General features: G+C 54.8%; 1 protein-coding gene across 5 annotated transcripts in view; it reads right to left on the bottom strand.

The window, feature by feature from the left end:
* Positions 1–26714, bottom strand: part of Mbp (myelin basic protein) — a 100805-nt gene that overhangs the window by 16341 nt on the left and 57750 nt on the right. For 4 of the 5 annotated variants that reach the window (XM_026414137.2, XM_026414140.2, XM_026414138.2 and 1 more), the window contains exons 4-5: positions 15029–15459; positions 8567–8644 (exon numbers count right to left, since the gene is read on the bottom strand). In XM_026414137.2, the coding sequence (XP_026269922.1) occupies positions 8567–8644; positions 15029–15459 (509 nt within the window). The remainder of the gene's footprint in view (positions 1–8566; positions 8645–15028; positions 15460–26714) is intronic. The other variant, XM_077792318.1, reaches the window with a different exon arrangement.

Here is a 26714-nt window from a genome sequence, read left to right as displayed (position 1 = left end):
CACACAACAGACTACTACTCAACAGTGAAAGGGTATTAACAGAATCTGGGTGCATGCAATGACTCAAAGGCATCTCCAAATTATGTGGAGTGAGAGAAATCATTCTAAGGGGTTTTCATGCTACATAATCCCATTTTGTGACATTCTTGCAAAGGCAAAACTATAGCGAGGGAGACCAGAGCTGGGCTTGGCGGGGTTTAGGGTCTGGGAGCAGGGGTGTCGTACTTTAGTAGTGGTGACAGCTACCCAAATTTCCACAATTCTAGAATTTATAGAAGTGTACACAAAACAAGCCCATTTTACTATGTGTTACTTTATAAAATAAGATATAATTAGGCCCTTTGTCATGGACTATCACGTATGGGGGCCTGTGGCCGGGAGACTGTACCTTAGCCACATCTTAACCCTCTCAGCAGCTCTGCAGTGTGCCGCTGGGTGGCACCGGCGCTTTGACCCTGTGTATGCGTGTGACCATGGCATCAGCCACCTCCAGAGCTCCCTTGGCTGCCCTACTGCGCTCTCCCCACAAGCACAACTCCCTTCTCCAGGGAACTGCAACACGTGCACTTCCCTCTGTGGCACACCGCCCCAGGCCCTCATGGGGGTGGAACGTCAGCGGCTCTGAGGCAGGCTTCCTGGGCTCCGCGGCGTGCCCTGGAGGAGGCTGGCGTAGGCAAGGCTGCGGGTGCTCTCACGCCTTCCTGCAGACAAGGCCATCTGTCCCAGGCCACAAGAGACAGGGACATGTGCCAGCCCCAGCAGAAATGATGAGTGGTGGGCCCTGGGCAGGTCTCTAGGGGAGGAAGGGGACCCCGGGTAGCTTCACAGTCCAGCAGGAGCTGCACACCTGAAGGACTGTGACAGTGGGGAACAGGGCCAGGCCAGGGGAAGTGGCCCTGCTGGGACAGTCACCTCACCTCGGCTTCTCCCCCTGCCATCAGGAGTCAGCCGGAGCCTCTGCCCCAGGACCCTGGGTGCGTAGGTGCCTGGGGGAGGTCAGTTTCTTTTAGGCAAGGAGATCTCTGGTGAAGTGCTTTTAATTACATCCACTAAGCTGAACAAGAAGCAGACTCGCAGGTCACTTGCTGGATCTGAGCCTGCCTGTGCTGGCTGGTTTAAGCGCGGTCTTTGCAGGTGGCTGAATTGCACAGGAAGCATGAGAAGATTGGTCCACCATAAACAAGAAAGGGCTGCAGGGCCAGGGCCCCCAGCCACGCTGGAACCCAGCAGGCAGAGAGCCTGCCCCTGCCCGGCCCCTCCACGGGGAGGCCCGGGGGTCAGCACTGGAGCTGAGTGTTTGGATGCATGGAGGTCAGGAAAATGGTCTAGTTTAAAAAAGTGTTTTCTCCAGTTTAGAAAATTAATACATACTCTACAAAGTGCCAAGTAAAGTTGAGTCCGTGGAAATGGTAGCCCTCGGGGGACTCGGGTTGACACTTGGATGACCTAATTTCTTGACCTGGCTTTATGCACAAACACAGGTAGATTTTCAAGTGGCTTTGAAAGTGACCATGATGTGCACACTGTTTTGTTAGCCTGGGTTTTCTCTTTTACTGACTACTATCTCAGGGACCTCTTTCCATAAAATAGAGGTTTGCATCATGGTTAACAAAACAAACAAACAAAAAACCACCCCAACTTCTTAATGGTAAATAACACGTCAAGAGCTTTAGAAACTATGGGTGGGAGTCACGGCCTGACCGTTTCATTTATCTTTGGAATAAATGCTTTCTTCTGGGTCCTGTTTCTTTTGAGAAGATTCTTTTCCCTCAAACTGTGACAATGCCACTCACCAGCAGGGGGCGCTCGCAGACGGGGTTGCAGGTTCTCTTAGTCGGAAGGGATTTTCCCGGTTTTCCAACCTGCTTTAAGGTTGGGGAGAGCGGGGAGTTCTTACTTTAGCAAGTCCTATCAGACAATCAGCATGGTGCAGGGCCTCTGAGGTGGACAGACTGGGTATCCAGTGGCTCCTTGGAATCTAGAGCCTGCTTCGTGGAAGTAGGGCAGAGATGTGTGCACCATTTGCATCTGGGTCTTGTGAAAGGAGACGAACTCTCTGAAGAAGGAAACACGGCATCATGAAAGACTCACTGGTGCCTGGGTTCCACGGTTAGGAAAGAAAAAGGTTCCCAGCTCTTACTTGGCGTCTCGGCTGTGAGTCTTCTCTCTCCTGACCCACCTGGAACACCAGTGATGAACCTGCAGCCGTGCAGTTTCTGGCCAGTACCCTCCACTTGCTCCTCTGGGTGGGAGTGGGTGGGAGTGGCTCTGCGCCTCCAGGCGCCCCTGCCAGCCCTCTGCACTGGGGCGCTCTCGCTGCTCGCCCTCGGCTCTGTGTGCTTGCTGTGTCTTCTGGACAATGAGAACCAGCAGACACACGGCATGAATGCGTAGCTGAGAGCCTGCGTGGGCCGACTCGGCTCCCTGTGGCTGCTAGTGGTGCCCGTGGTTCAGAGTGAGCAGCGAGCCCACCGTGGGACTCACGGCCGTCTTAACGCCGACTCCTGTGCTGGCTGGCCTCTCCCAGGCCCCGGGGATCGTCCCTGATGACCTGGCCGCATGCCAGCGCAGGTGTCATGTCTCTGGAGAGGCTCTGGCCCCGTTCTGATCAGGAAGCTCATTTTGTTCCTGCACTGTCCGTAGACTTCCTTGTGTGTGAGCTCTCGGGGACCTGGTCCTTCGGGCGCTGTCCTCATGGCTTGTGGAGAACAGGGCCCCTGGTGGCACTGTGTCTGCAACCTGAGGACCCTGTGAGCCTGACGTTGGGCTCTATGGAGGGTCACCTGTGCTGGGTCCCTCGCTCCAGGCTTTTCCCACCCTGACCCCGTTGAGACTCTGTCCTGTAGAGACAGGCTGATGTGCTAGGAGCGTCCACCTCAGAGGCACCCGGTCCTCCGTGTAAGGGGGTCCGTGCTGCCATGTTAGGATGATACCTGGGAGAAACGTCTCTCAAAGATGCCCCGAGAGTCATCTGCAGAGTTGAGAGACAACGTTCTCACTCGCGCTCTCTCAGGTAAGTCAGTGAGTCGGCCGCGACCTTGGAACACACAAAGCCTCATTGTGGGAAAGAAGTGAAGAAAGCCGTCCCCAGGCTTCTCATCACAGGCCAGGCCTGGCCTCCCTGGCCTCAGTGCCGCCAACCAGAGCTGGGGCTCCACCCTGCTTTGGGCAGCACGTCCCAGTACAGATGCGGAGACCGAGATGCAGAAGCAACCAGGGGTCTGCTGCCAAGTCTCCTGACCTCCATGCCGCCTGCCGCGCTGTTTGTGTGGGCTGCGTGTGGGAGGGACCCCAGGCCCATGGCACCAGCCAGAACCTAGCAGCAATGAAGAAATCCCCCGACTGGTTATGACAGAAGGAAAAGATGAGAAAAGAATGGAGTGTGTGGGGGGCTGGGGTGTGGCTCAGCGGTAGAGCACTCACCTAGGACATGCAAAGCCCTGGGCTCGATCCTCAGCACCACATAAAAATAAATAAAACATATTGTGCCCAACTACAACTGAAAAATAAATACTAAAAAATTAAAAGATAAATCGTGTGTGATTTCTTTCAAAAGCTTGTCGACTTACCTGTACTAAGAAGCTAAGAGCTAGAAATAACAACGTGCTCACATTTGAGAAAAAGAGGGTGACGTCTACCTCTGGAGTCCATCCGATGTGCTGGTCACTGTCTCCGGCGCCTGAGGACTGGTGCCACAGGACACTCAATGCTAGAAAACCAGTCCTAACTAGTTTGCTACACACTGAGCATTTGACCCACAGATACAGGCCTGGTGAATGAGACGAGATTTTTCAATTGTATCGTCATTTTAATTGATTAAAACAAGGAAGTGTCATTTCCCGCTTCAAAGGAAAAGTTGAGCCTCGACACTCGCAGGTCGCACTGTGCGGATCATTTCGTGTTGTCCGCGTGGTGGGAAACCCGCCCGCCAGCCAGCATGTCGCCAGGTACTTGCTCCTTTAACTTGAGACTGGACATCTCAGAACGATGCCCGATCTAGAGGGGACGTGGGGACACCTCCGTCCTGTGGCGTTCTTCCTCACTGTCCCCAGAGTGAAGGACTCGGTGAATTTGTGCTTTCCTTCTTGTCTCTGGAGAAACCTGGGATTCTCTGCGCTCTGGAGAAGCTGGGCCGTGGCGCTCAGCCGCTCATCTGCACAGCTGTTGGGGACCACAGAGGGTGACAGCGCCGTGGTCTTCCTGAGCAGCTGTGATAGGTTCACAGGCGGTGAGGATCGCCATCAATAGCATTATTATTTTTTTGTGACGGTGAAGATAAAACCAAATACGCTCCTGCGCAACGGTCTTCATCTTTGAGAGCCATGAACCAGTCCTTCTGCCGGGGGGAGGGGGGGTCCACTTTTCTTGTGCCCTCACTGTTCCTGTCCTTGAAGACTTCCAGAAACGACCCTCTAAAGGCCTTCTTGCTAGGTAGGGGCCAGCCGGCAGGGCAGTGGCCTGCCTGCCACAGCCACTGGAAGATCAGGGCCAGGCCATGGTCCACTCCAGGGCTCACATGAGCAAGCAGCTGAGAGGCAGCCTCCAGCAAGCAGGTGTGTTGCAGGTTCGGGATTGGGGCCAAAGACCCAGCCCACCATGGTGTCTGAGACTGTCTTTCCGCCTTCCTTCCTCCCCACGTTCCCAGCAGCCGTGACGCCCGGCTTCCCGAGAACTCCCAGGCTCCTGGTTCATGGGCTGGTTTTGACTGTGCACGTTTCCAGAAGCTATCATACCACTGGTCACAGCGTCCAGTGCGTCTCAGGAGAGAGCGTTGGACTTATTTTTCCCAAGATGTTCTGACCCTGCGATGTGGGGAGGACTCTCTGCTGTCTGAGCACACACACACACATGCAGATTTTCTCAGGGTGAAGAACGTGCCTGTTTCTGAGCCGGTCTTGGGTCAGTTGTGTCACGCTGTGGGCTTTGGTCGACAGCCAGCCGTGTACTACCAACCAGGAGCTTTCTGATCGCTGGGGTCCCCCCAGCCTTTTCTTAAGGTGCAGTTTCCGGTGGCCTGGCGACGGTGCTGTGGTGGATCTCGTGCCTAGGCCATGGATGTAAGTCCACATCTGCACCCCGGGCTCCTGCAGTGCCAAGTCCACATCCTCTGACCTCAGAGGGACGGGCTTTGATGTCTGTTTCCAGCTCTCCTGTCCTGGCCAGCGGCTCCTCCAGTAGAGGACCAGCACGGGGGGCCCCCTGGGAACGGGGAGCTCTGTGGGGTTGGTGCAGGGACCATGACGGGCTGTGATTCCCCGAGCTCTGCTGTCTCCTCTCTGATGCGGATCGGCAGCTAGATGGCCGCTGGCTCCCAAGGGTCATTTTGCTGAGCAGCTTCGCGTGCACCTTGGGCAGTGGTCACGCCCTGGAAGCAGAGCACAGATCTGGGGTGGGAAAGGCAGTGTCTCCTCTTCTGCTGGCCGAGGAGCCCGGCCTCTTCTGCAGCAAGACTCCTAGACACCTGCTGCCTGCCCTCAGGGCTGCGGGAGCTGAGCACAGGCACCCGTCCACTCCCTGGAACGCGGCGTTTCTGACGCTTTGTCCCTCTTCCTGCTAGGACTGTTGGGAGGCAGGTACTGGGGCGGGTCTTAATGCTGCCCAGAATTAGACAGCCCAGTCCTCGGGAAGACGCTGGGGTCCTGAAGTCAAAGACCCCCCAGGGAGCCTGCGCTCGGTGGAGCTGCCCACAGCCTGGCACCTGCCTCTCCTGGCCACGACGTCTCTGACTTCACAATGCGTGGGTCTTTCTTACTCGCCTGGACTTTTGCAGAGACAGATTGATAGACGGATCTGTCTATCTGCCTGCCTGTCTGTCTATCTACCTGTCTATCACCTCTCTGGGAAGGACACGGGGAAGGAAGTGGGTTGCTGGGCCCTCAGCTGGGCGTGGCTCCTCAGCACCTCGGATTCTCTGGTTGGTGAGGGAGGGGCGCTCACAGTTCCTCTCAGTGACTATGAGTCACTGCCCAGCCCGTGCCTCCCCCAGCGGCTCGACATCCTCCATAGGCCCACATCCTCTGCGGTAGAACCCTGGGATGTCAAGTAGCTTGAAACCGTTGAGTGCGCTCCTTTCCCTGTAGTCAATGCCGTTAAATCAGATCTAACATTCCAACACTTTCTTGAAATAAGAAAGAACCCCTCAGTGCCGCAGAAGACCTCAAACCTCAAGCCTTCCTCAGGGAGAAGAGCCAGGCTGGTTCTTTGCCCCTGTGTCAGCTCGGCAGACCAGGACCGGGGTGCCCAGCCTCCTGGGCCTCTGCATGCTTCCTCTGAGGCGGCTCCGTTGGGCATCTCTGGGACTTGGTGCGCTGCAGAGGACTGGGTGTGTCTGGCACAGGTGCCAGGAGGGTCCTCTGTCCACCAGGAGAGTCCTGCTGGTGCCTCCCACCTCGCCTGGCCCTGGGTGCAGCTTGGCCACCCTGCTTCCTTCACGTAGCAGACACGTGAACACCACACACGGCCTTCTAACACGCTGTCCCCCAGGACTGGGGACCAGCCCCGGGTCTGGCGCACGCTGGGCAGGTGCTCTACCACGGAGCTACACCCACAGCCTTTTAACTTTATTTGACCCAAGTTCTTGGTAAGGTGCCCAGGCTGGCCTGGAAATTCTGATCCTCCTCCCTCAGCCTCCTCCTCAGTGACTGGGACTATAGGTGTGTGCCACCGCGCCTGGCCCCATGTTTCTTTGTGTGTCCTAAGATGATTCTAGGGTATGCTCAGGAAAGTCGAACCCAATCTGACTGACCAGAATGGGGCATTGGCAGGTGGCAAATAACAGACAGAGCCTTGTACAGGAGCCCGACGCTTGTCCCCCCAGGCCAGCTCTCGGCAGCCACAGGGGGCACCGTGGAGAGCAGTGACGGGCTCTGCCCAGGCTCAAAACTCGCAGGTGAACATCTGGGAGGGTGTGAGAGCTCGGGCTGCTTTCCCTCTTCTCGATGCCTTTATAAGGGAGAAGAGTGGAGCCCTGTGTTCAGAGTCCTTGCCGTGTTCTGCACCGCGGTGTCTCGGGATCCCCGGCTTCTCCATCTGTTCACGGGGCCTGCTTTCTCAGGCCACGTGTCAAGTGCAGGGGGGAGGGGTGGTCAGGCCTCTCGGCCGCCAGCCCTGGAGCTGTGCCCACCTGGCCCCTTGGAGGTGCCACACACACACTCGTGCCAACAGCTTTTCTCACCAGCAGGGACGTCAGGAGCCGGCCGGCCCTGGAGGGACTGAGCACCCCAGAAACCACGGGGAAGTGGTGCTTGCTCTTGGAACCGAGTCACCAAGTCCTGGAGAACCAGGGGCAGCTACACAGTCGGGCATCAGTCAAGGAGGGGCCAGCCGTGGACACCTCCCTGCCTCACCACTGGGACCCTGCGGGGAGTGTTTCCCCTTCCAGGGAGCAAAGCCCACGAGCTCACAGGGCATCAGGGGGGCGTCAGAGGCCCTGGCTCCATGGACTGTGAGCCTTGCTCTGCACCTGTAGGCCTTGGTCCTGGACTGGCCACCCTGGAGGCCAGTAGCAAGCAGGCCCTTTGTTCCTCACAGACCTGCCTCTCCACTGAGATAAGCATCCATGGACAGGAACCTGCACACTCTGTCCGGGCCCAGCCCTGCCCCGTCTCAACACGAAGGCTTCTGTCCTAGGGCCCCCAGGCCCCCCAGCCAGGCTGGGTGCTCCTTTGGCCGGAGCCCAGCTCACTGAGAAACAAGGCACCTTTCCTTCCCTGTGCTCACCCCAATACCAGCAGAAGGAGGTGCCTGGGCCCCGCGGCTCCCCCGCGGCCCCGAGTCCTTTGCTTGGCCCCGAGAAGCAGGAGGAGGATGCTCTAGTTTGGGCACTCGGGCGCACACTGTCAGCCTCCCACATCTGCCCAGCGCCCAGGCCCGGGCAGTGACTTTACCTGAGAGCCGAGCATGGCAGCATCCATGTGGTGACCCTGGACGTGCGTGAGCGGCAGGCCTGGCTGACTCAAGTGCAGGGTGAAGGACCCCCTCCCTTCCCTGCCTACCTGGACATCACTCAGGTAGGCCCGTCTCAGGGGTCCCTCCATCCCAGGTAGGCTTGGTTGCGCTTGCTCAGGGCCGAGCCCTGGGGGACAGGGCTAAGGGCACATGTCACTTGAGAGTGAATTCGGCTGATGTCCAGTGACTGCCAACTCTCTGTGGGGCACTGGTTTCCAAAGCAGGTCTGGGCACAGGCATGCCCCTGGCCATTGTCCAGGCCAGTGTCCAAGGCCAGAGTCTCTACTGCCCTCTGGCCTGTGCTGGCACTGGTGGCCACACCATGGTCCTGTAGCTTGTTCCTATGACTTTTCTATGACGCTGAGCTGACAGTCATGCCCTTGTCACCTGAGCCATTGAGGGACCCTAGAAAGGACTCGAAGGCAGAGGAGGGTCTCTACTCCCCCCCCCCAGGGATTGTCCTTTGCTGTGTCCCTCAGGACCTGCCGCCCTAGCTTTGCTCCCCTGAAGCCTGCTGTCCTGGGACAGAGAGAGCCCCCCTGCAAGGACCCCGCCCACTCAGCCGCGCCCCGCACTTCACGCGTGGGTGGCCCTGGGCGGGGGACGGCGACCGCCTTACCTTGTACATGTTGCACAGCCCAGGCTGGCTGCGGGCATAAGAGGGCAGAGGGCTCCTGCTCTGCTTTAGCCAGGGTACCTGCCGAGGACACAGAGTGGACGGCGTGAGTCCTGCGTGGGCACCGCTCGCAGAGCCCCACAGTCCTCCAGCAAATCTCCTCTAGGACGGGCCTGGCAGGACCCCAGGTGGGGCAGAGAGGGCAGGGAAGGCAGGACTAAAGGGCGAGTGGTCAGCAGAGAGGGCACGTGGGGGTAGAGAGGGTGGATCCAGGAGAGGTGACCGGGAGGACGGCAGGGCAGGGCCAGGGAGAAGGAGCCAGAGGGAGGATTTAGGGAGAAGTCCCTTCTTCCAGAGTCTGTTTTATGGCCCTACTCCAAACTATGTGGCCAAACAGCCTCTTGTTATGACAGGTGCGCTGCGAGGCTTCTCGGGGCGCCAGGAAGGGAAGCGCTTTCCACCCGGGGCGCAGGGCCAGGGCTCTCGCAGGCCCCGATGGACAACCCCACACTCGGTTCTGTTGTGGAGCCTTACTCATCTTCCCGTGCAGCACTATCTCAGCGTCTGCACTGGATTTACAGGTAGGGGCTGTTCCTGCTGTCACCATGTGGCCTCTCAAGCCATCTGCAGAGCCCCAGGAAGTGTCTGCAGAGCAGCTCTGCACCGTGCACCCTGCCGGGCAGCCCTGGTCCTGCTCCCCCAGGACACCAGCACTCTCCTCACTCCATCCGTGACCGGAGACTCTGCCCCTTCGTGAAGGTCAGGTGACGTGGTTGAAAGAATTATAGGACCAAGTTAAAGGTAGGAAGTGTCTATTTTTTGACTATCTACAACAAAATGGAAAAAGAGAGAGAGAAATAGAGAGAGGGTCTGACTTGGGGTGGTCAAGCCATGAAGTCAGTGTGACAGGCTCCGGGAGACTCAGTGCACTGTGGCAGGTGAAGTGGATCCCTGGTAAGCTGGTCAGTAGTCACGTGGGATGACACCCTGTGACCCAGGGCTTCGCCATGCAGAGGCAAACCTGTGGTGACCTGCATGTGAGGAGGGACTATCTCCACACCAGCAGAACTCATCAGTGACTTTAACCCACGAGGCAGGGGCATTTTAGAGCATGCCCACTCACCCAGGCCTGTGGCAGTTATTGTCTTGCTGTGACTCGAGAGACCCCATAAGGAGTGACCCCTCAACTGGAGAGGTGCAGGTTGAGTCCCTGCTCTCAAGGTGGTCAGCTCATGTTCTTCTCTGTGAAGAAGACTGCCACTGTGGGGCTCTTCCACCTAGCTCTGCTGGGCTGGTGTTGAGCCCCTCTCCCGTCACACCGACTTCCGGGGGCCCCTGGCTGTCCATGCACAGGGAAGGCAGATGGCTGGGCTGGAGGCCACGTGCAGCTCTGAGAAAGGACACCCCAGGGACAGCTTATAGGAATGCAACCTGTAACCCTGGCCTTGTCAGCAGACTGACCTCCTGGCAGGACACAGAGGGACAGCAAGCCTCTTTCCAGCTCTCTGCACCTGTGTGGAGTGGGGTGCAGTCTGACCAGAAGACAGCACCTGCAGTAGACTGACTGCCTGGGGGACAAGAGATTCCGTCGCCCGAGACGCACACCGGGCTGGAGCAGGCCGGCCAGGCTGCCTGGGGAGAAAGTGCGGTGGACCATGTTGAGGGGCTGCCGCCGAAGGCTTCACGTTCTTAGTTGTCTTTTCCCTCCCCTCTTACTACTTTGTATGAAGGAGGATATTTCAGAACACTTAAAATTCTGGAGCTAGACATAATAGGAAACCTTGAATCTGACAGACTTCTCCAGGTCTTAAATACTAAGTCGGTTCTTGGCGATCTCCTCGGAGCCGGGCTTGGCCCTGTGAGGACGCACCTCCTCAGCTGTCCAGCCGAGCTCCCACGGACGGTCAGGGCTTCCGTTACTCAGTGGCTCTCACTCCACCCAAGGAAGAAGCAGTGATGGAGAAATGGAGGCCGTGGCGTGGGACGATGAGAGGAGGCAGGGCTGGGGCGAGGCCATGGTGGGCCATGTCACACAGATGAATGGCAGGCCACATCAGAATTCACGCAGTGTCTTTGCTTTCCTTTCTAACTTATCAGCCCTCCAGGTTTCCCCGTTCGCACGAGGCACCACGCTGGAGGAGAGGCAGCCACCTCTGACTTCAGGTTCTCTAGGCTCCCTGTCACCTGGAACATGTCCCCGGGGTGCACAACATGGCCACTGTAGGCCTACTTAGTGCCCAGGCAGGAGGGCGCATTGAGAGACAGTGGAGCAGTGGAACAGGAACTCTTGACAAGGAAGACGACCCCACGTGCCCCAGAGAGAGAAGACGGCCTCCTTGGGTCAAAGCACAGGAGCCAGACGCTGTGGCCTTCGGGTACAGAGGCCACGGGAGCCCACTGCTCCGACTTACCTGCACGTTGTGTCACAGGCCATGGGAATGCCAGAGGCAAAGCGCAATTAGTTGGGTAGGGACACCAAAAGAGACACTTAAAAAGTCCGTTTGCAATTCATGCACCGTCATTGGTGTGTTAAACTGTTTAATGTCATAAAAATGCAGACATATACATAAAGCAGAAGTTCATAACAAAATAAAAAAAAAATCAAGTCATAATACAACCACAGGGAGGCAATCGTCATTAAATACACAGATGCAGCATACAAATGTATCACTTATACAGAGGGCGCGGCAGAATCACTGCCAAGACAGGTCCTCCAGGTCCCCACCATCCCCCATCTAGAGAGCAGTGAGTGACTGTGGCCAGGAGACAGAAGGGCACAGGTGCAGCTGGTGACTCAGCTGGAGACACCTGTGATCAGTGACTTCAAGAGGAACTGCTGTCCAGAATCTCAGACAGTGCTGGTTTGGGTGTAGGAACGGACACACCAGCATGTCCAGACCTGTTCCAGAGGCTCTCCGGCCAGAACATGGCCTCAGTGAGCGCTCAGAGGGCTCCAGCTTGGGGTGTCACCTGCTCCCTGGACAAAGCCGCCGCGAGCTGGTATGAGGGAGTGTGGTCCACTCCCCGTCCACACAGCCCTTCCGTCCCCACTCGAAGGCGGCTGGCACACACCATCGGGGGTGCCATGCAGGAACCTGTGTCCTTCATGTCACCTTAACTATGATGCTCTGGTAAGACTACAGGCATGTCTGTGAGATTAAGGCGTGGAGATAACAGTGAACTTACTGTAACGGGGCCACTAGAACTGAAATGCTGTGAATCAGGAACAAAGACGCTGGTTCTCTAAGACTCATCAGTAGCACTGAATGACAGTGGTCATCCTACCTTGTCACAGTTAGAGGCCTAGGAGCAATCTGGATGCTAAATAATGAAATGCTGAGACTAGGAGGTTATAAGCGGAGCTTTTAATGTAAGATAAATAGAGGAGATGGGGAGGGCATCAGTACCGAGGCTTTAAAACCCTTCAAGTGAGATGCTGTGGAGAAAGGGCTCGCTCTGTTCTGTCGTTCTTGTGTGAGAATTATGTGGGAGTTGACCACGTGTCCACCTTAGCTACTCTGTGAAACTGGGCCTCCCCTAGGTGAGAAGCAAGAGTGCCCAGAGCTGGTGTGGCGGGGCACTGGCTCTTACGCCCATAGCCTCAGGGGTCGGTGCTGGCCCAGGGGAAAGGTGAAGGGACACGGCAGGTACAGTCCAGTCTTTTCCCTGAAGGCCCACCATTCTCCATGAGGCCCCAGATTCCGGGGGGCTAAGGAGCCTGCCCCTTAAAGGGAACAACACATCCCCCTCACAACACATCTTTCCTCACAACAAAGGAGAGTGTCCTTTGTAAATGCACTTTCCTTCTGGCTCTCAAAAGAATACGCCTCTTCAGGGATTCTCTAAAGCGCTTTTCTGAATGTCAGCTCTGGCTGCACAAAGACTGGGTGTTGTGAGTGCATTCCGGGGCCTGGGGGTGGCAGCTGCCTTGTGGCACCACGGGGCCCACGTGACTCAGGGGAAGGAGGACAGGAGGCTCTGGGGATAGGCGGGCCCCTTCACGTGGTACTCAGGGCTGCATCTAGAGTCTTGCTGGATTCTACTATGAAAAACCTACTCTAAACAGGTGGCAGGATAAGCAGTTTCCCAAGGGACGTGCGTGACCCAGGTGGTGGTCTTCAGCACCCCAGGTACACTGGATGCTTATTTTAGGAATGGAAATGGAGACACGAGCTCCCTTCAGGAAAGACAGTAAGCAGGCCCACGAGTCTCTTCTCTTGGAGTTTCCTAAGTCTATTTATTCAAAGGCCTTCCTAGCATATGAGAGCAGGGCCCTCCTGATTTATAAATGGGGCAAAATAAAAACAGAAACTAAAAGGAATTTAAAAAATCACTCCACAGCAGCCCACACCAATGAATACCCCAGACTTCTGGGGCGATAGCGGGTTGTTGCTGGGTATAGGCTGTGTAAAGTTTGCATCTCCACGATTTGTTAACAAAGAGCCCACAATAAAATAGCTGAGCTGGACAGGCATTGCTGACCCCGACTGCTTGTGTCCCAGCGTTCCCCGAGGATGCAACTCTGGCCCGTGTTTGGAACAGGCAATTTATGATCACACATGTAAATACCAATGGATTTTTTTGGGGTATTCAAAGAAAAGGATATTAATTTAAAATTTTTATTTATTCAAAATAGTAGTGAAATAATTGCTATCTCAATTTTTTTAAAAAATTATTATTTAAAAATTGCTTTTACTTTTAAAAATCCTTATTTTCCCCCAGGGTCCTTGATAATCAAGAGACATTATTTGCAAAGACCTTGGCTGCTTCTGAGCCTAGAACTTTTTCTTTGAAATACTGAAAAGCACAAGAGATTTAAAACAATGAAGGGTATAATTATGCATGAAGAAAGAAAAACATCTTTGGAAATGTAGCTCTACTTTGACAGATACACATGCTTTCAAGGTTTTGTTTGAAATTAAAGCCATTGCCACTGAAATAAAGCTTATTTTAGAACATATGCTGGCCAGCTATTTAATCCTTTGTGCACAGATTGAACGCATTCTCCCTGCTGCTCCAGCTGAGCAGAATAGTTGACGTTTTCAACTGGACTGCTTATATGTGGCTGCCTCAAATAACAGCTGGACTTCCCTAGGCAGCCAGGACCCCCAACAGCTGGGGTGTCTGCAGAGCTGTGCTTGAAAGAGCACCCATATTAAAATAAGGCAGATGACTGAGATTGCCCCAGGGTGAGGGGGCACTGACAAGAAAATGTCTACAAACACGGACAGTGAAGGACGCCAACAGAAGGCCAACCTATCAACACTTAAGACACGGCAAGAGTTATCTGTAAGCAAGTCACGGCAAGTGTCAGAACCAGACAGCTCAGAGCAGATGACAGGGTATGGCTCCCGGAAGGCCAGTGTGCTTGGATGTGCACAGAGAAGGTGCCACTCACTGGCATCTGTGTTCATCCTTGACAACTCACTTCGACATCTGTCACCGTAAGAAATGTGGCTGAAGACTAAGCTCTAACACTCCAGGGTTCCGAACTGCCTGGGGTGCTTGGAGGGCACCTCCCACAAGGGGACCTCTGTGCCACACTTTGTTCACAAGCCTCTTGCATCCCCAAAGGCTTCAGGACAAGCACGACACACCAGCAGAAAAATCTTACAGCTGCCGTGAGAATACCCAATAGCAGGGGGCTTTTCTGTAACACCTCTCTGGCCCCCCAGTTACCCAGCTCTCCCCAGCTGTGACATGACACCCATTTGCAATCTGAATGCCTCTTGAGGTCCACTCTTAGTGGAACCTCAACCACAGGCCAGTCCAGGCAACCCGCTTCAGAGCCAGCTGGGAACCGAAACCACAGGGAGGGTTTTTTCCTTGTGAGACATTTTAAACCCCAGAGCATTTGCTTTTAAATAATGAAACTCCCAAGGTTTGAGATTCAAATCAATGAAATCACAAAATAATGGACCGTTGATTCACAGACATTCGTTTGTCACTCCACCCCATTCCAATCAACAATCCAAACAAAAGAGAAAGTTTGCTCACAGAGAATTGAAATGCAAGAGTTTGTTCAAAAGACCTCAATCACATCATTGTTGAAAGCAAGGAAGTGGCAGCACTAACTCCAGGAAAAATAAACGTGACCCAAGAGAAACCCCAAAGTGCAGCCCAGAGGCCAACCAGCCAAGCTCCAAGCACAGGGCACAGAGACCAAGAACACGGCCCTCTGCAAGGCCCTGTCCCGGGCACCTGAGTCCCACAAGGCAGAAGGTCCTTGAACTCCTGAGCCAGACCCCGAGCACAGTCCCTTGTAAGTAGGGAGATGGGGGAGTCACATGAAAGCAGCCCAGGGGGCCCCTGAGGTCGCTCCCGGGGCCCCGGGCTCTTTCAGCCCAGACAAGCACCTTAGATACTCAGGGTGGTCAGCGCCTCCTCCACTGGCCCAGGTCACCTGCTGACCTTCCCTTTCCTTTCTCCAGTTAAACTACAGCTCCTCTACTCCGCAGAGCTCACCTTGCCCCGTTTGGGCGCACCCCTGTCACCACCAAAGAAGCGCCCGATGGAGTCAAGGATGCCCGTGTCTCTGTGCTTCGGGAGGATGCCATGCCTGGCATGGTCCATGGTACTTGCTGTGGCCAGGTACTTGGATCCGTGTCTCTGAGAGGGTCTCTTCTGTGACGCCATCACATCCAGGCTCTCGGAAGCTGCTGCAGTGTCTTCTTGGATGGTCTGGAGCTCGTCGGACTCCGAGGGCCTGTCTTTGAAGGTGTTGTCCTCCCTCCCCGGGGCATCTCGGGAAAAGAGGCGGATCAAGTGGGGGCGGTTTCCTCGGTCAGCTGGGTGGGCATCCTGCCAGGCATTCTTTGGGTCCACTGTGCGCTTGGAGTCTGTCACCGCCGTGTCCTCAGACGAGGGCCCATTGTCCTGGCTCGCATCTGCCTCTCCTGCAAACAACAGTGAGATATGAATACGGGCCTGTGCTAAGCCAAGCCTGGGACAAAGCTGCTTTCTTCTAGGGGTCTTGAACTAGCTGTCTCCTATAAAACCCAGAGCATGTGCACTGCCCATGAAGCCACATGGCAGCCACAGACTGCCCCTGGCAGAGACCGGCCTGCACCGAGCACCTTGGGCAGCTCTGGTTTTGCAGGAGGCCCTGGGGTTACCTGGTGGCTCATGGTTTGGCATCTGGATAAGACACACCAGTGCTTCCTAGCGAGGTGTCTGAGCAGGCACAGCAGTCATGTCAGAACTGCCCCCAGCACTGTGCACAGCACCTGGAGAGCCCAGGAGTGCAGGCACCCGATGGGACGTTTGTTGTCTCCAAGGCCATGGTGCAGAAGCTCAGCATGCTGGGAGCTTCTGTTTGACAAAAGGTGTTTTTAATGTTCTTGGTAAAAATGGAACTTCCCACATCTTTTTGCAATTCATGCCTTTAAGAAACGGGGCGTTTAGAATTTTTCCATTCCCAGATTCCACAGGAGCCTCTAGCATTAGAGAACTGCTTATTCAGGACATTTTGATTGGCTTCTCTTCTGTAAGCAGCAACAATTAGAACGTTTGATGTGGGAATGGGCTATTTCATGATGTATGCTACCATCTCATAGCTTTCAACAAAAAAAAATAGCCATTTCTCTCAAGAATGGAATGAATCTTTTTTGCTCTTAAGTTATTGTAAATTAGTAAATCATTTTGTTAATCCCCCCAACTTACTACTTACCTGGACTAAATGTGAATTCACCTACACTTTCCTATAATACCATCTATTCCATGTATTCATCCACTGATGTTACTCAACTCATCATTCATTCACTCACCCACCTATTCATCCTCCCATCCATCCTCCCATCCATCCATCCATCCATCCAACATCCAAATACTCACTCACCTGTTCATTCATTTATTCATCCATCCACCCATCTACTACTGATAGTTCCCAGCTCATCGACTCACTCATTCATCCTCCATTCGCTTATCCACCTGTCCACCCATACATCCACCCATCATTTGTTGAGCACCTAAAAACTGTAATGCATTGCTCTAGATGTTTCAGTTACAGTGATAAATAAGACATGGTCCTGGTCCTCATGAAGTTTATTTTTCTTTCTTTATTTTTTTTTTAGTCGTAGATGGACACAATACCTTTATTTTTTTTTATTTATCTTTATTTGGTGCTGAGGATTGAAACCACATGTGAGGCAAGCGCTCTACCGCTGAGCCCCAGCCCCACCTCTGAAGTTTACATCTTGGTGGGGGAATCAGATGAAAATATGTATCCAATTGGATGGTTTCCCCTGCAATGACTTATCCATGTCCTAACTCTCCTACCCACGAGTGTGACTTTATTTGGAAATAGTCGTTGCCGATCTAATTCGATAAAGATGAGGTCATACGGCAACTGATGACTGGTGTCCGTTTGAGAGGGCAATTGGAGCACAGAGACATTGATGCACAGGAGAGAAATGTGGACTGAGTTGCACAGCCACAGCCATGGACGCCAAGGAACTCCGGCACTGCCCGAAGGCATGACTGCCCCTGAGCCTGCAGACACCTTGGTGGGGGACTTCTGGCCTCTACCCTTGGAGAGAAGGAATTCCTGTTGTTGTACACCCGGGCTTCCTGCTGCCTCCTCTGCAGTTCTGCAGAATCTCCACAGAGCAAGCCACGGCTTCACAGCAGTAGAGCTGCTGGTCTCCCAGGCTGCTGACCTCAGGGGACTGTGTAAGAAAATGGCACACGGGGCCACCAGGACTGACTCCAAGGCACTAGCCACTCCTGCAAGGGCTCTGGGGCTAACCACCATGTCCTGCCTGTCTATTGCCTGAGCAGGGGCCCATTCTCCTTCTCTGCTCAGGTCTCATTTGGGGCCAGGAAGAAGACAGGCCATCAGCTCTGGGGACAGTAGCCCGCGAGGGCCGGGAGTTTGTTTGCTATGTACATGGTGGAAGTTTGTATAACTGTAGCACATACTCCCTCTGAAAACCAATGTGTGTATAACGTATCTATACCAAAGGAAGAGGACTTCACACTCTTTCCTCGGAGTCACAGGGGTTGAGAAACTGCCCCATGATATGGGCCATATAGTTGATAAAGCTGATCAATGCCACAGACACAGGACCTGTTTCTCAAGCACAGTCACTCCCATCGTCAATGATCAATGTTTGCCAGTGACAGAGTGTAAGGCCAAGGAGGAACCTGGGATCCCTGTGGTCTTATCCAAGACCCGAAGACAGTATGTAGAGCTGTCCGGAGTGTCCACGCTGGCCACGCCAGACGCCTTTGACAGAGGCCCCCAAGTCAGGAGGAGTGTGGGAAGACAGGGCAGGTGGGTGCAGCTCTCCTTCAGGACCACTGGCTGAATTCAACTACACGAGAACATAGTTCTAAATGCACCATTGCACTGTGATGTTTGAGGAAGCAACATAAAGAGCACTGGGGTTGGTGCAAAGCTGGGTCCTCTGTGGGGGCGCCGTGCTGATTTATGGGTTGCAGGAGCAGCAGAAGTAACTAAAGAGCCTGCTCTCGTAGCTGAGCTTCATCCTCCGTGGCTGATATAAATTAATGCAAATGTGAAAGGAAAACAACAGCTATATTGTGCACAATTAAATGCATTAACCAAACACAAGAGCATCTGAATACTAATGTTTTCACCACAGTTGGGCTTTGTGTCCCTGAACACAGTTATTTGTGAGGCACAGAGAAGCCATTTATTTCCCAAAGTAGTTTCTCCCAGCGGTAAGAAGTGTGATGTGAAGTCTAAATCTGTGGACGTGCGACAGTTTTGGGGGGACAAGTAACGTTGAAATGCCTCCGTTTACACATTGAGGCTCCTGAAGACTATTATTTGATGTTATTTATGGAACAGAGCAGACCTGATTTTACCAGAAGAGGTGCTCCTATTTCCTGTAGGATTGACCAGATCCTACAATCACAGGAAAACTTCTTTAAAGAAGAACACACCCCCGTCCTCCAGCTAGGAGGACCCCAGCTGGGGGGAGTGTCCTGGCCTTCAGCAGGGCCACAGGAGAGGCTGAGCCCATGGGGACCTAGGCCAGGTCTCAGCGCTTCTCCACAGACCACACCTTCGTCCTTCTTGCCTTCCGCTGCCTGTGCTGGGCTTCTGCTGCAGCAGGGTGGTGGCTCCTTGCCCTCAGGTTGCCTTCAGCCATGAGCAGCTGGGAGGGTCCCCTGGGGCTTTGCAGGGGAAGGCCGCAGAGCGGCGCCTGGCCTGGCCCCCTCGCTCGGCTCCCTCGCCCACCCAGGACAGGCTCCTCCTGTTCTTCCCTGGTTCTCTAACCAGTGCCAGCATGGGCCACTCCAGCCAAAGCCCACTATGGCTTGTGTCCTGGCCCTGTGCTGGCCCATCCTGGGCAGCCTGACCACACCCCTCTGGACGGGCCTTATCCTGCGGTCAGTGCTGCAGTGATTGCTGTTTCCTTGGAGTGGCTCCCAGTTTGCTCACCTATTCTCCCTGGTTCGGTGACCACCTCTCTGGGGACAGGAGCCATGCAATGTCCAGCTGTGACCATCCAGCACAGTGCTGGGACCTCGATGGACGCTCACAGGTACTTACTGTTGGTAGTGGAAGATGCTGGTGCTTCCTGGAGCCTTCTCCAAAGGAAGTAAAAGGGGCCCAAGTCCTCTTCCAGAAGAGCTTGGAGATCGGCTGCTGGCAGTTAATTTGTGGTTTTATTTATGTTCATTTTTAAGTGAGAATTTCTCCTAAATCTCGAGTCTCTATACCTGTAGTCTAAAACACCCTGGTTTAACAATGGGGTCTGTGGAGGATGCCAGGGAAGGGCCCCCGAGGCTGACCTCTATCCTCTGGTAGCCTGTGATGTCCTTAGGCGAGTCTGAGCCAGGAGAGCCTGTGTTTATGCGTGGGAAGGTGTAGCTGCATTCTAATCTCTTAAAGTCCCTCTCAGAAACAGCACACTACTGTCTGGCTTGACGTTTTCATCCAGTGTCGCCTGTAGCTGCTGCTGTCCACAGAAAGTGAGAGAAATCCTCGTGGGGTGTCTTCTCTGCCTTTCCAAGGGCCTGTGAAGCAGGCGGCTCTGTTGGCCCTTTCATCCACCTGTGGAAACCGAGACCTGGCAAAGCCACACAGGGCTATGCTACTCCAGTCCTCTCCACGTCTGGAAACTGTGGGCCACTGCCCACTGTGGTCGCCTCACACCTGGCCCTTCTGCACCCTGAACTGGCCTGAACCGGAGCAAGGCTTTGCACCTCAGGGTAAAAGTAGCTGCAGACAAGTGACAGCCACACCTTCCAGATGACAGCTACATGAGGGTGGCCAGGAGGTGAAGGCAGTCACCAGTCCTGACAGGAGAGCTCATCCAGTGTCCCCTGTAGCTGGCCAACAGCAGGAAGCCTGTGTGCACTCCGCGGCCTGAGCACACAGACACCTGCTTGCCGGCCTCCCTGCCCCTCTGGTTACAGTTTACAGTGCTGTCCTTGGCCGAATCCACAAGTGACGTTCAACCCCGCGCCACTCAGGAACCCCACACATTCTATCCCGACAGTCTGTCCATCCGACATTTCCCTGGAGTCATCTGGAAACACACCACAATAACTCAGGTGCCCTCAGCTTGCTATGACCAGAAAACGACGTAAATGAAACACTCCTACAGGACAATCTCCAGTGAAGTTGTGGTGACAATGAATTCCGTCCTGTATTCAAATACTTTTTTTGTAACCTAGAGCGTATTTCTTATTCTCTATTCAGTCGTCTCCATAGAAATCGCAGCCCATGAATGGCTTTCATCAAAGCCAAGTGGGTGTGTGTGGGCGTGTGTGTTGTGTGTTGTGTGTGTGTGTGTGTGAGTGTGGTGCAGGTTCCTGGGCACACCCAGGCCTAGAAGGACAGAATTCGTGCTGCCTGGTTGATGGCAGGCGGGGTGCAGTGCAAAGGTCCTCTGTTCTCGGGATAACCAGGGCCCCTTCCATGGCGCACGGGAGCCCAGAGCCGTCCCGAGGGCAGGCCTTGCGGGGAGGCTGCAGCTGCGGAGACACCAGAGCCTCTGCCTCCTCCTGGTCAGGTCTGCAGGCCATGCTGCCCACCTGTCACACATGATGGAGGCCTGAACTTGGGGCCTTTCCACCTGAGGGCCTGTGGGCAGCGGCTCTCACCTGCCTGGAGGAGGAGTGTGAGGCCACAGGGGGCCAGGTCCTGCACGCTGGGGGGCAGGTCACACTGTCCCTCCTGGGTTTGCAGTTTTGTGCAAACTTCCCGAGGTTTTCAGGCCCATGGGAACATGAACTGTCCTGTAACTCCAGAGCATGCTGTACTGCTGGCCAAGCCGGACGACCCGGTGGGGAGACCTCCCGGATGAGACTTGTGTTGCCACATTTAACTGGAGCAGGGCTTCTGCAGGGAGATGTGACGCTGTCGTTTTTCTCTGTGATTAGAGATCAGACATCAGGCCTAGATCATCCAAATTCAACGTCAGTAGGAAAGTTCAGTGAAACTTCACGTTCAGGGCCAGTCAGACTTCAGCAAGTGGTGGGCAGGTGAGGTTCTCTGCAGGCGAACTCTGCAGACATGCGGCAGAGGCTCAGCCTACAGGACGGTCACCTTGGCTGGTCCACTCACATGCACATTCTCCTCCAAATGGCGCTCCCAGACCCACAAAGTAGCAAGAACTCAGGAAATGGCCAGCCAAGAATAGATCTCTAACTACCACACCAGTCCTGTGACGCTCTGTGTGTGTGTGTGTGTGTGTGTGTGTGTGTGGAGAGAGAGAGAGAGAGAGAGAGAGAGAGAGAGAGAGAGAGAGAGAGAGAGAGAGAGAGAGAGAGACAGGACACAAGCGAGCGCAATAGGAGGGGTATGGGAAGCAGTCTCTCAGGATAAGGCTGAGGGATGGATTTAGCTTCATGAAGGTCACACTAGGGGTCACTTCTGACCTGCCTGCCAGAAGATGCATCTGCCACACAGCCTTCCGGGGGCCACCAAGCTGGAGGTGGCCAAATCAGACCTGCCAGTGACTCTGGGCAGCCTGGGGCTGGGGAAAGCCCGAGGAAGCCTCAGGTCTCACTTGGAGGGGACATCCGGCTGGCACTCCCTGGCCCTCTGGAACATTCCAAGCCCAAGAGACCACAGGGACGCTTCTGGGACTAGCACTTCTCATTTTTCTGCAGGTCACTAGAGAAATCCCTCAGTGGGCCTCTTGGGAACCACTTTCCACACAGATTGTCTCCCACGTGACATCCTCAGATATTTTGACAGAAATGAAATCAGTTTGGAGGGATAGTCTAAGGACAGACGCATGGGTTTCTCCCCGGCTTTCCATCTGTTTTGGTGGCGCGTCTAAGTTTACAGTCTTGAGTACTTTTGGGTGTTTTGAGTTCCTGTAGAATCACCACGCACACAGCACATGATTGCACGGACACACACACAGTCACAACTGCACTGACTTGATGGGTCACCACCCAAGAATCAGGGCCCCCAGCTTCATGTCCACATGACTTCCTTTTGGGAGAGCTGACCCACAGTGCCCAGATGCCAGTCCAGCATTCCCACAAGAGGCCATCCCAAGTGACCTTCCTGATTATCTTCTTTGGGCCTTGGGTGCAGATGCCTGTCTGAGGAGATTTTGGAGTTCACTGAGTTAACACAGAAGTGACAAGACACCGGCCTCCCAGAAGCTCAGGCAAGAGTTAGCAGGCTCAGGGGGTAGGAGGTCACACTGCCATCTGTCCCTTATTTCCCAGTTGGGCCATCTTGCCACACGGTGCCCTCCAGGGAGACCTGAGGCAGGTGGCACTGTTTGCATGGGGACTTGGTGTGGAAGGCACTCTGGAGAGCACAGCTTCCTCTGAGGTCAGCAGGACCTCACAAGGTACTGGACACAGAGTTGCTTTCTTAGCAGATCCACACATAATGGTGGAATCCAGAGGTGCTGAGTGGCCATGTTGGGAGGGTATTCTGAATAACTCTCTCTTACATTGATTCAAAATCTTGTCATCTAGCTTACAGCCTCTTCAGAAAGTAGTCCCCAAATAAATCCACATATCCAAACATGCCAGAATATGTCAGTTTCTATCACTGTTCAGAGTAATCCCTGGTTGTAACTTAAAGAAGCCCACATGGAGTAAATCGAGAATTTTTAATGATTTGGTGTTTTTTTTTTTTTTTTTTTGAGAGAAAGAGAGAGAGGGAGAGAGAGAGAGAGAGAGAGAGAGAGAGAGAGAGAGAGAGAGAGAGAGAGAGAGAGAATTTTAACATTTATTTATATTTTTCAGTTCTCGGCGGACACAACATCTTCATTTGTATGTGGTGCTGAGGATCGAACCCGGGCCGCACGCATGCCAGCTTCTGGCCCCACTTTCTTGATTAGCTGTAGAAGAAGGAAACACTCCAGTCCCAAGTGGACCACTGTCCCTGACTCTGTGGCCCAATGGGCTGAGGTGACATGTCTAGTGTCCGGGTCATGACACCGAGTGTCTCCTGTGTTGCCTCCTGTGTGCCCTGTGATCTCACCTCAGGGCGCTGGCCTGAGGCTCTTGCCTCCTGTAAGGTCACTGCTGGCCTGGGCAGCAGGGTTATGTGCCCTGGGCACCTGTGTGCCTCCAGCCGCCTGCTCCCTTGGGACGCAGCCAGCCTGCAGAGGAGCTGTGGAATTTGGGCGTGTGGGCCAGGGCTGAGAGAACCCTTCTCATCTGTGGAATACTTCTGCCACTGGAAGCCGTGCTCAGGGTCACCAGGGAGCGCCCGGGAAACAAAAGCGCCATGGTGTGGCCTGCGGACTTGCTGTGGCAGAAATTCTGCATCTATGAGAAGCATGTGGCCGCCCGCCCGGCTACCCGCAGAGACTCCTTTAAAACATTGCCACAGCAGATCTGATCAACCCACCCATGTCACAGCAAGGCCTCCTTTGTGTGCCCCAAACTTATAGTTTTTATTTGCTCTAAATAGCTCACCCGGGGCCTTCCCACTGCAGGGAAGGGGTCACAGGAGAGGCGGTCAGTGTGCCCAGGGAGCCTCGGGCAAGGGCCAGAACAGGGCTCTTCAGGGCTGGGGACCGCTGTAGGCCTGCATTCCACCCAGCAGCTCTTTCCTTACTGCCCAGCGGGGGCAGAAGACCCTCTGTCCTGCGTCCCTAACATGAGTGGTGTAGAGACAGGAAATTGAAAAGGAACCCGATGTTCACACAGGACCTGCTCCATGTGCAAGCCCAGGTGGTGCTCACGTGACCGCAGGGACCAGGGCTGGGCCCAGAGCAGCTGAGGTCCCCAACACAGCAGCATCAGAGGCTCTGCCACAGACTGCTCTTCTCCAGGGAGGACGCCAGCTGAAGTCACTCCTAAAACCATTCAGCTCTTGGCTGATTTTACAGAGCTGGGGCTTTACAAATACAAGTTGAGCTCAACTGAATGTGAACTCATGAGGCAAAGGTCAGGGGCCAGAGACAAGGACCTCATTCTTGCTTCTACCACCTGCTACGTGACCTTGAACAGGTAATTCAAGCTCTTTGAGGCTTGGCTGCCTCCTGTGCACAGTGAGTAGCTGGGCCCCTGCTGTGCTGTCCCAAGGAGTGTGCCTGGGAACATGCAGTCAAGCCTCGGGCTGCTGCTATTGTGATATTATAAACTCTGTCTGGAAATGCCTTGTCCATAGGAATGAGAAACTGTTCATCTTCCAACCTCCCCCTGCCACCCACCCACCCACCCATCGTCCCATCCACCCATCCACCCATCCACTGACCACCTATTCATTCACTACCCACCCATCCACCCACATCTATGCATGCATGCCTCCATCCACGCATCCAGCCACCCACCTACCCACATCTGAGTCCATCTGTCCATCCATCCACCCACCCATCCACATACTCAGATCTATGCATACACCCATTCATTCTGCCAGCACCCATCCGCCCACCCATTCACCTATTCACCCATCCATCCACCCACCTACCCACATCTGAGTCCATCTGTCCATCCATCCACCTGTCCATCCATCCACCCACACCCCTACCCATATCTATGCGTCCATCTGTCCACACATCTACCCACCCACTCACCGCACATTCACGTGCGGTTCTGATGTAACCATCCGGGGGCCAGGCACCCCTTTTAGATTACTGAGATGGTTTTTACACATAAAAATCTTAATGCATAAAAGTACTTAACAGAATTGCGAGAGGAGATACTGGACTGCCCCTCTGAGCTTACGATTTCCCTTTCTACTGAAAAACCAGACATTAAAGTAGCCATAAAGCAGCTGCCGCCATCCAAGAGCCACCGGTGTGACGGCCACAGCAGCTCTTTGCAGAGGCTTTGCTCGGGCAAGCTGGTGAGCGGCCCCACCCCTGCTCACGTCCTTCTTCCCCTGGGCCCGCTGCGGCCCTTTGTCTCTGTCACACTGAGTGGGCAGGACCCTCCAGCCATGTTCTGTGCCCTGTGTCACTGAGGGAAGGCCATGTGGCCCCTGTCTGTGTCCTGACTGACAGGTGACATGTCGTGGAAGGGGCTGGAGAATCCTGTCCCCACTGCCTGGGCTCTGGCTGCCCTCCTGTCCCTCCCTGGGGTCAGTGGGGACGTGCCTCCTCAGGCAATGCTCGTCCACTGGTGCCGGGCTGGAGGACTCTGTCCTGTGGCCTTCTTTCTCCGCTTTGAGGCCTTTTCTGTGGACTCACCCCTCCAGGCCTCCCACCCTCCAGCTCTGGCACTTAGTCAAGTGAGCTCCACGGCTTGGGGCCTCTGTCCCCATGCCCTAAAGGAAGTGAGTGGCCGGTGCCAGCACTCCTTGTGTCCTGCATGTCCGTGATGGTCACTCACCTCCTAGGCCAGTGACCCTGGACATCTCTTACCCCACCTTCCCCCTCCTGAGCTCTGTCTCCATCTGGACCTGCCCCCCGACATGAAATGCATGGAGAGCCCACGTCTCACTCTCTGGCCTTGCCTCCTCTCGTTCCCGTGCCCTGAGTCCACTGCCTCTGACCTCTGCCTGCAGTCGGTGGCTGGGCTTCTGACCTGGGCAATCGCTCTCTAGAGCCGTCCACTTGCCTTCCCCGGTCCTCATCCTTGGGGCCAATCATCTTGCCATTTTCCCTCTGGCCTACCACATGCCCACCTTTAACCCTAGCGCTTCTCAGGACACTGTTTCCATGGAGAGCTAGGCCACCACACGCTGCCCACCAGAACAGTGTCCTACCCCCAGCTTGCCCCAGTCCCTGAGATCCTACCTCTGTCACCTCTGAAGCCACTGTCACCAGAGAGGAAGGCAGGATCTGGGTCCACAGGCACCCTCCCGCCCTGAAGACATTTCCCTCTTTGCCAGGCTGTAAGTCCACCGGCCCCAGGATCCCATCCCTGTTTCCTTAAGGAGACTGATTTGACATTGGCTGCTGGGCCCTTCCCCTAGACTGCCTGTTGTGGGCGGTGGCATCTCCCCAGAGCTCCGCTCACCCAGGCTGGGGGCACACAGGGCCTGGGCAGGTGGACTAGTGAAAAAGCCTTTATATGGACCAGCGAGAGCCCCATCCAGTGACAGGAGTCCTTGTAGAAAGGAGGAAGCCTGGACAGAGACACACAGGGAGGACGCCCCCGGACCCACAGAAGGTGGGCAGCCTGTCCCGGGCCTCCAGGATGTGTGGCCTGCAGGCGCCTGGGCACCTGCACTTGCGACGCCGTAACTGAGAGATGATGTGCACCAGTTGCTTTGTCCCTCCAGCTGTGTCCACTGTCACAGTGGCCCCAGCAGCTAACAGGGGGCTCCTCTGTCTCACCCACAGTGAGCAGGGCCCACTGACGGATGCCAGGAACATTCTGTGGCTGCTGTCTTCGTGCGCACCCCCATTTATACACCTGTCACTGCCTCTGCCCCCACGGGATGGGTGGCCCTGAGCCACCATTGCTGATGACACTAGGAGACCTCGCCAAGGCCTCTGATGGCTACCCCACTGGCAGATCGGCGGCTTGCTTCAAGCACTCTGCTCACTCAGACCCCTCTGCTGTGACGGTGCTGGCCAGGGACGTCCCAGGTTCCAGGGACCCCAGCTTCTGCCACATCCTCTTTCCACCAAGCCCCCTAGCGCCTCATGTCTGCTCAGCTTTCTGTCAGCTTTTCCCAAAATGTGCTTCCTGAAACGCTGGTGCATTGCCCATGTTCAAAGCCACTCTTTGGAGTGAATCCTGCTCCGTGGTTGAGCTGCAGGGAAATGTTCCTGCAAGGCTTTGCTACAGGGCTGCAGGA

This window comes from Urocitellus parryii, chromosome 13 (assembly GCF_045843805.1).
Source record: "Urocitellus parryii isolate mUroPar1 chromosome 13, mUroPar1.hap1, whole genome shotgun sequence".
NCBI lineage: Eukaryota > Metazoa > Chordata > Mammalia > Rodentia > Sciuridae > Urocitellus > Urocitellus parryii.
This window is presented reverse-complemented; position numbering and strand designations above follow the sequence as displayed.